The following is a 9,892-nucleotide window of genomic DNA, read 5'->3' on the forward strand; positions in this document are numbered from 1 at the left end:
GTCTAGAACGGAAAGGGCACATAACTGGCCTCTAGAATTGCAAAAACAGCCAAAACAGCCAATCCAGCTTGGATAGGCTTCAGCCAAACAAACGCAGGCTATCCCAGGGGCGAGTGCTGGCCAGCCAGACCTAGCTCTGCAATGACCCTGGGCACACACAGCACGTCAGGAATCACACAGCATGGCGGGGAACAAATCCCCAGCTTGCACTCCTAAATCCTGCAGTCCTCTCAATGATGAGATAGGGATAAACAGGGTGATTCACATGTTTCAAAAACACTGTCTCTGGCACTTTGTATACTGAAGTGTTGGTTTGCTTAGGTCACATTTTCACAGCTAGCATCACAGACATGAAGTAGTATAAATGACAGCCTACTCGCAGGCCAGTGGACAGCATTAGATTCAAGATGTAGATTTTGCATTAGTTTTTCATCTAAGCATTTATCTTAATTTGTAATATATATTCTGTAATCAACACTGCTGTAATACTTTTTTTCTTAACCAAGTTTAAATTGCCATTTTTCACACCACCAAATTATAATATTGGTACCTTTTTTTAAAAAATCAAAAGCAGCTCTATGTATGGCAATTAGCACTTAAAGCCTTTTTAGAGAGAGTGTATACAGATAATGTATGAGAAAGGAGTGTATCACACTAGCTTTTTATTATTGTTATCCTGTAGAGTACTGCAGTATCCTGAGGTCTGTAACACATCCAAGGACTTCATGAGTTAAGTCATACTCTAAATGTGTCTGTAATGGTCCTACACCAGTAACTGCCTCTGAAATGGGCTAATAGGAAGATCACTGTCTTTTATCACTAAATTTATACCTGTAATGGCTACTCATCTGTCCATACCTGTCACATCATGCTCTGGCACTTGTTGGATATGGATGTTGGACAGTTCATGCACTGGAAAGAAAACTGTCCTGGGAACAAAAAGCCTCTGGTCAGGCAAGAGAGCATGGGCAGCCCCAGAGTTTGCACAGAGGGTCAGAGCCAGGGCAAGTGAAGAAGGCCAGAACCGTGTAGCCAGGAACGGGGAAGAAGGACTGAACCACTGGATTAACTTCAATGATCATGAAATGGCAAATTTTATCTCAGAATGGTGTACAAGAAGTTCAACAACTTCCAGTGGCTCCAGAACTGGCTGAATTCACACCTGCAGTCTGAAATAAAAAAGTACTTTCACCTGCTGTCAATTCCCTGAGTCATCATGTTCTTCCATCTTTCTGGTACAAGGCAGAGAGAGTACTGTTTTCCTCCAAAGAAATTATGCTTATTTATCAGTTAATTGAAATCTAGTGAATGTTCTTTCCAGGTTCGTAATTGGACACTTTGTGCTCTCCAAATTACTGTTATTTCTGTCACTCAAGGAAATGAAACACTTTGAAATACATTAATGAAATACAGCAGTTTACCATTTAGAGCGCTGAAAAAGAGAGACATGAACGAAATAATGTTTTAATATACATATATACACAGTAAGAACTCAGTATTTTGTTTGATGATATATCCTACTAACTTTTGCACTGAAAACCTATTTGTTTAGGTATCTTCAGTCTTGTGATCAGGTAGATTTCTGGTACAGTTATCTAAGTGGAAATCTATAATACTGTACACTACACAAATAACTGGAAAGATTGTTTAAAATAATTTAGGGAATGTCTAAACATGCCAAGAAATCTGCTTTCACATCACCGAAACATCTAAAATCACAGAAACAGCAAAGGTCAAGGGGTTTGTACCTAGCCAGCATAAAATAAATCCTGACTATAATCAAGCTCTCAAACCACTGAATTAAAGATTCGTTCATTATCTATTGGTCTTAATAAAATGCCAAGAAAAAAACCTGCCAAGTTCTTGCAAAAATACTCAGTATTGAGAAAATATTGACAGAATATGACTCTCCTACCACAAGTGAACAGAAAGATTAATCTCGGGGCCCCATTCTGTACAGCATGGCTGGGCTCCTCTGAAGTTTAGTGTCCCGGCCTGTGTGACTTTCGTTACTCGGGGCACTGGTGGAGATCAAGAAGGAATTAGAGGAAGTCCCTGAAATGGAGTTGAATGGAACCCCTCCATGCCCAGGCTGACATAACAGAGTCCCTTTCACCTCTCCTTCCCCTGGTAAACCCATACCCAAAGCAACTGTTACCCAGGGGCCGCCACCAGTGACTTTCTGCGCACCAGCGACTCATTTTGCACCCATCCTGGCAGCTCTGAAAGTCACTGCTGCCTCAAGCTCAGTGTGGGAAAAGTAGGGGCTGGTCTTACCTCTCCAAGTCCACAGCTGACAGAAGAGGTAACTGGGGGGGAAGATGCAGAGGACTATCCTGTACATTACGTCCTGAGGAGGGGTGGCTGCTGGGGTGGGATGAGGACACTGTCCCTGCTGCTGTTCCACTTTGACTTGTCTGTGTGCTGGAGAACACAGTTGCTGAAAGCGAAAGTAGAGAAATATCTCTGATAAGGCAAGTGATAGCACTGATACCTGACCAAACACTAATGGGTAACAATGCCCCTAAACCTGTAGTGCCATTTTTTAGCAACCAACTGGTTTTCTTCAAGTGTTGTTTTCTGTCTAAAGGGAAGGAAAAAACCTAACACATAGAATCAAATAAATAATCACTGCTACTCTCAAGTGACACTTTCATAAAAACAGGCATGACATAGCTGTGCTCTTTGTCTTGGGATGTTTTCTGAATAAGGCTGGAAATCTCCTATAGCTTTCTGTTGTAGAAAAGGTAGCAAATATTTCCTAAGATATATCTTTTTAGACCTAGTGAAGAGAAAGCACAGTTTTGTAAGTAATGAAATACTTTCTACATTCTCCTCTCAGCTGTAAAAATCCCAAATTTCTTGGAGAGGTCAACCCAAATTCAAATATTGCTATTATTGAGTCCAGACTCCTCAGTATTGCATACAGAAATTTTAAACTAGCATTAACAGTTTCATAATTCTCTGTAAGGTTGCTCTTGTATACATTCCAAATAAGGAAAGGTTCTGGGTGATTAAACAAAAAGCAATGCAGGACTCCCTCTGAATGTCCTAATTACTTGATCCCAAATCCTGTAACCCTCATTTTCAGAAGCTCTTTACATTAGGCAGTCCGAAGGTAAGACACTGATTATCAAATCTCTCCGAAAATGCAGTTAGTAAATTACTTTTACTGACATCTGTGTCAGGTAGCTTATGTCAAAGTTGAATGACAGCCAAATACATGCTCTTAAATATTTTACGAACCCTGAGAATGAAATAAATAGGCTTTCTACAACATGAAAATGATCCCCTCAGTGTTTGGTTGTCATAGCTTGCAGTTTCTTTATGAGAAAGTATTGTTTAGGCCTAGTTTACAGAGTAAGATTCTACCTATAAAACTTATGTTGGTGAATACGTTGGAGTTAATGACTCAAATTTATTGACAAAATCCTACAATTCAAACCAAAAGGGAAGAGAGTAAAAGATCTTTCTAGGCTAAAATACCTGGACGGATGCTGCAGTCCTAACAGAAAAAACACTGCTTTAAGAGTAACCCCAACACAAATCTGTCTTCAAGAAAATGATTTCACAGGTCACAATTTTGAATGTTGCTACCCAAGATCAAAAGGGTGAAAAGACTAACTCATCTTCCAAGTCCCCAGCCTATTGCTGGGAAGCCTCTATTCATCCTCACAAGACAGCCTTCGTGACACACTAGTTATTCACCAGGCTAAGGCAGAGTTAAGGAAAGTTAATTATGTTGTTTATATATGTTTAATTATGTTGTAGCCTCATAAAAGAGCAGTTCTGGACATCTTTCAGATGGTGAGATGACAGACAGTGCAAGATGACACATAGAAAACTGCTTTGTGAATAGAAATATCTAATATAGCTGCTGCAGAGGTAACATCAAAATTTAGAGAAAGTTCACATGAGCCACATTGGTGGGAAAAGCTGGAGGAGTGGAGATTGCCTCACCACATGGCCAGGAGGACCATCAAAAATGCCAGCAACTGTCCTTTGCACTAGCCTCTACTGTTTGCTAATTCTTTTATGAACCAGAGTCTCCTAATCACAACCCAAGTGACAACTCACATCTGATAGTAGATGGCATCCCACACCTTAAGAGAGGTACAGAGAATGCGTAACCCACAAGGAGATGAGACATCACTTAAGCCAGCAGTGTAACACACTAAGAAAGGGCTTGGGAAGAACCCACCCTAAGATGGTTGGACTCAATGATCCTAGAAGTCTCTTCCAACGTTAATGATTCTACGATTCTACGACAGGGGAAGGTAGCTCTTGCTGGTTTTTTCATTTTGCTTATGCACTCCAAAATCACTCTCTCTATACCTGTCTCTGAGTTGCATCAAGACAAATACAGAGGGAAAAGCAACAGATAAACTTTTTGAATTTAGTATTTTATACTTACATGCAGTGCAGAAGAAAATAATGTAAAACAACCAAATGCCCATTCTGGCAGAATAAGCAGAGAGAAAATTTAACAAATCACTACACTGCAAAGAAAAACCCTGACTACCTAAATAAAAAGAGAGACTATTTAAATTGTTCCTTGCAAAAACAGGGTAACTTGCATTTTTCCAGGAGAAAAGCACTAAATTGTGTGAAAATACAATGACTTAGTTTCCCAGTACTGTGATCTTGGAGTTCAAAGGAAAATGTCTTCAAGGCTGTGGTTGATCAGGAGTGAAAACGCAGGACTATGACTAGATTTCCAGCATAAGGTAGCATGAGTTTTTCTTCCCTGTCACAGCTGCTCTCTGTCTCAACCATGATAAGGATTTCAGGCAAGTATTTTCTAAGCTGTGCTTGCACATTTCTAGCTGGTCCAGGCTGCAGTGGTAACACAAGTTCCCACAGTACTGCCTAAGACCTGGTGACTCTGTCCCTGGTAAAACGTTATCTGCAGCCAGGCATGGGCAACCCTCTGTCCTTTCTGTGAACTAGAGCAACCTAGAGCCCATTGCAATATTCACCATCATAGCAGTACCTGCTAATGTAGCACATTCTGGCCATGTTTCCCAGCAACTTCTCTGTTTCTGACAAAGAGATAGTACACAGTGTAAAATAAGAGCTAACTATGGCAGGGACTAGAGGGGCAGGTAGGATATTTAAGGAAGAAAAAGTGTACATATTAGGTGCAAAAACATAATCCTGTACACAGGTTATGTTAAATGATCACACCATGACAGAAAAGTGTACCTGGGCTCCCACTGTGGGAAAAAATCCAACAAATCCACACACAGAAGAAGAAGTGTTACTTAAGTAAAGCACATCTTAAGTCATTAAAGTCATTAAAAGTACTTAGGTCAAAGTTTCACAGTACTGGAGTGTAAGACATTCTTTAAAGTACACTTAGAATTTCACTACAAAACCCTCTGCAACTTTTCTGATTCAATTTTTAATTTTTAACTTGCAAAGAAAATCATGTACTTGACAAGCTTTAGAAAACGGTTGGCTCTGGAGTAGAGCAGAGCGTGATATTCAGTAGCTATTTATAAATGAATGACACATTCCGGTTTATTATTAAATATGAAGTGGTCAAATTTTAACCAACGGAATGGTAAAAAAAAATTTTTGTATTGCATTATTTATGATTCCGTCAGTGTTAGGGATTCTAGATTGTACTATGCAAAGTAAGTTGATATGATTTCATAATACAAAAACCATCATTCATATGTTCTTATTATGAATTAATTGATCACATTTTCATTCTATGAAATGAATAAACCCCAAAGCATTTGTATTTTTAAAAATTAAAACCTGGATGCTAGCAGAAATTTCACATCTCAGTAGAAACAGAATTTGAATTTCTGTTTTACAAAATACCACTACACTTCGCTGTAGATTATGTATGCTTACTTAACTTTAGACCTGTAAATGTAATTTTTTTAGTTTTAAGCAAAGGACCTGACATGTGACCTCACTGTATTAGTAAGATTATACTCAGTTCAGATTTCTTTTATAACGTCACAAAGGCCACAAGATAAAACATCTGTGCACTCTTAACTTTAAATAATAGATACACAATCACAAAGACTATTGTATTTCATTTAAATATAACCATGTGTGCAGATTCCGTACTTTTAACAGTACAGAGATACAACAATAATTACAGACATTGTCGTACTTTGGTAAGTGGAAAGGGACTAGCATCTAGATGTCTACCTTTGTTATCTCCTACATATTCCTAATCATTTGCTTTCAAACATTTATTCTGTAGATATATTACGAAAGGAGAAAACTTATCTTTGCTTTAAAAGTGCATAGATGATAAGAAAATTAACCTTCAAGTGAGAAAAGTTTTATTTAATGGCATTGCAAGAATGCAAATCTGTTCCTGTTTCTACTTGAAAAGTAGTGCAGAGACATTTTGGCTAATATGCTGTCTCTTCTAACAGTTCCCAGTAAAAGCTACATATTTTATTTTTCAGAAAAGTCTCAATGTTTTTCTTTATATTTAGAAAAAATATTGTTTACAGAGAAGTTTGAAAGGTAGATTCTCTAAGGAGGGACACTTAAGCTTTTATATGTTTCGCTTGTCTCTTCTTGGGGCATGAATAATATTCATGTTGCAATTTCAAAAAAATAATTCCCTTCCTGTTAAGAGTTATGTCACTTGTTCACATTATTATTATTATTTTGTATTCAGCCCAGATGAGTAAATTAAACAATTAATTTCAGCTGGATTAAATTGTTGCCAAAATGAAGTGACATAGATTCATCTATATCTGACATAATACCCTCAGTTAACTGATGTGTAACACAAGCGACTAAAACTAACAGAAATTTGCCAAGTGATAGCTGTGAACACAGGTAAAGTAAGGCAGTTTATTACTTACAGAGAAAGTAATGCTCTTTAATGTTGATTCATGCTATAAAAAATGCTGCACAAAAGGAAGCAGTGTCAAGTAAAATATAAAAAGAAAGAAATTACTACATTAAAGAACATCCACAGTAGTGCTGTAAATCCCAACTATTGACAGACAAGACATGAATGAGATTACAAACAGTAATGCCACAGACTCAGAAGCTGCAGACAATTGCCAGCAAAGGGCTGGCTGGAGGCTATACCTTTACTTGGCTTAGGACCCTGAGAAGTCAGTGGGCAGCAGCAGTTCAAGCCATGGTCAGCCTAGGGTTTGGATTGACTCAGCAGCCAAAGTTTGACACTCAATCATGGTCTGAAAGCTAGAATGGTAACAGAGCTGAGTGCTCAAGAGATGCCAGTGGAAATCTGTGAGAATGTCCTCAAATTCTGAAAAACTGGTCTCAGCTAATCTGACACACTGTCCCCACCTGGCTTCCATCCTATCTAGGGTCCTGTAAGGAAAAGAAAAAGCTTAGTCTTCTATTCTCTCTCAGTTCTGCACATTACACTGGGTAATGCCAGCAAATTATTTTTTAAACCTCAACATTCCTCACTATCCAACTCCATCTCTAAGTTCAATATAAAATAAGCAACTGTAACCAAAACAACGTCACTAGAGGTTCCCAGGCCAAAACCAGATATTTAAAATCTGAAATTTTTAAAAACTGAAATTTTTATTTTTCTTTAAATAACAAATGCCATAGTCAGCCTATATTCAGGCTAGGGCATTTAGGAGTTAACACCACAAAGTAATACCAGCTATTTTATAAATTAGGATACAGTCAATCACAGTTCTGAATTTCCTGATTTTTGTCATACAAACCTACATCATCACCACCTAATGTGTAGCTCACAACAGCCTTGAAAAAAACATATCATAGAATTGATAAGTTTACAAGCCTCAATTAAAGGTTCTCAATTAAAAGTTGAACTGCTGGAAGATGTAATGCATTCTGCCTGAAAGTTAAAAACAGATGTCTTCACAACTACTAAAATACTGCATTAAAAATGCAGTACCATCTAGCCCATACTTGTCTTAAGCTCTGAGAAGGCATCATCACTCAAAGCGTATACAATGTTTCAAATTTAGCTGAAATATGAACAATTGTACCTTTAGCCAGGTATGATGCAGTTAGGTATTTCAATATGAAAATCTCAAATACTTAACTGAAACAATACAATAGAATTATCACATTTATAGCACTAATGTATTTATTGGTGTATTTATACTTACAAATAAGAGCTCACATTGCAGTAATTAAGTTCATTAATGTAGATCTATTGGAAAACTGATATGCGATTCATGAATAAGGAAGAGGGAAAACAATCCTCTGATTTTAAATGAAGCTTAATGAATTCAAGATGTCTACAATGGTAGAAGTGAATTGCTAGTAGAAGTCAAATGCCTACAGGGCAAAAATATTTCTCTTTATTGTAATAGGTCTCTTCATGGCCAAAAGATGATTTGTCCTGCTTCCTTTCAAAAAAAGGTGTAAAAATCTGTCCCAAATCTATCTTTTTATATTACTTTGCAGACTCTATCTTTCTCATTTGATAGATGTAAGTTTTAGAGTACATCCTACTCTGCAAAATAATCTCTAATCTTAAGTAAATAATAATATAACAGGCTGCTTATCTGCCTTTTTCTATACCTGGGTAAATATTGTGAGCAGGCTCTGCGGAGCATCTCATGGTATTGTCTGCAGCATCATTTGGTGACGGGGCTGGCTGGAGGGGCTGGATTGCAGGGCAGTCATTCAGGATGTCCTGGCCAATGTCCAAGCTTGATCTCAACTGAAAAACAAGAGATAAAAAAGGGGAAATGATTACAAAATGGACCAAACAAAAAGAAACCCACAAAAAAGTCCTCGAGACACTGAAAAATTATAATGCAGAAATGTTGAGAGGCTAAAGAAAGAAATGGAGCACAAGCAGAATTCTTCTCTTTTAAATCCTGGTTAATATTCTTACATTATAGCAGGCATTTTTCGAGTATGAGGAAGGAAACTCTTCCAGATGCTTAACAAGACTGTAATCTGACAAGGGCTACTTATACAGACGGACTTATGTGTGCTTTCTTGTCATACATTGCAAAAGAGAGAGGGCTGTCCTGATTCATGGATAATGGAGATTTATCAAATATCTGACATCTCTTAAATTAGCAGAGGGATAATATAAAAAAACCCACCAATATTTTCCTGCTTGTTTAGCATCCTGAACTGGCTCACTGAAGGACCAGAAAATCAATGGTGCTAGGCAGTGGAAGTGAGTCACTGGGAGAAGGGAGCCAGGAACGGTATCACTCGAGGTGGTCAGGATGGAAGTGGTACCACTTTGTATGGACCAAAGTGGTCTCTTGACCACATTGCTAAAGTGACTAGGACTGCACTTGTTTCACACTATGGCTGAACTGATCTGAAAGTGAGTGGTCCATCACTGTCACAAATCCCAGCAGCATGCACGGCCACTTGCCTGGTACCTGATCCATCAATGGCAAGTCTGTTTATCTGGCTGTTCCAGCAAAAATTTCACTCTGAAAACAATTGATAAACAGATTCATAAGAAGTGATTTCCTTTAGATGAAATTGAACAAACAGCCTCACATTGAAGCTACAATACAATACAGTAAAAAAACAGAGTTTAAAAACTCTCAAAACCAAAAGGAAAAGGGAGAAAGCATACTGCATGACCCCAACACAAGGCTGTCCTAGCTGAAATGTAAAACTGCACCCTGAGGTTTCTGGAAGATGGATGCTGTTGCAGGCTGCTGGGACTGCTGCCTGTCCCAAACCCCTGCATTGTTAGTGTATATACAACAGAAATTTTCCTCTTCCTTACAGCCATCTCGTCTGACAGGCTGGTGTATTCATTTAAAAGCATGAAGAAGTGGTGTCTGTTCTCATGTGCATGGGGGATGCTGCAATGGCTGAGATGCAGATACACATCCTGTCCTGTAACCCATGCCGATGAGACAGCTCATGCAGTATGATGGACACAAACCTGACCTAGTGCAGCAGG

General features: G+C 38.3%; 1 protein-coding gene across 1 annotated transcript in view; it reads right to left on the bottom strand.

Moving 5' to 3' along the window:
- LOC104547047 (zinc finger protein GLIS3-like) overlaps nt 1-9,892 on the bottom strand; it is a gene marked incomplete at its 5' end in the record, with an annotated part of 33,009 nt that overhangs the window by 6,505 nt on the left and 16,612 nt on the right. Inside the window, 2 exons of the mRNA XM_010192598.1 lie at nt 2,278-2,440; nt 8,527-8,668. Of these exons, the coding sequence (XP_010190900.1) occupies nt 2,278-2,440; nt 8,527-8,668 (305 nt within the window). The remainder of the gene's footprint in view (nt 1-2,277; nt 2,441-8,526; nt 8,669-9,892) is intronic.

The sequence above is a fragment of the Mesitornis unicolor genome, unplaced genomic scaffold (genome assembly GCF_000695765.1).
Source record: "Mesitornis unicolor isolate BGI_N332 unplaced genomic scaffold, ASM69576v1 scaffold31849, whole genome shotgun sequence".
Classification (NCBI taxonomy): Eukaryota; Metazoa; Chordata; class Aves; order Mesitornithiformes; family Mesitornithidae; genus Mesitornis; species Mesitornis unicolor.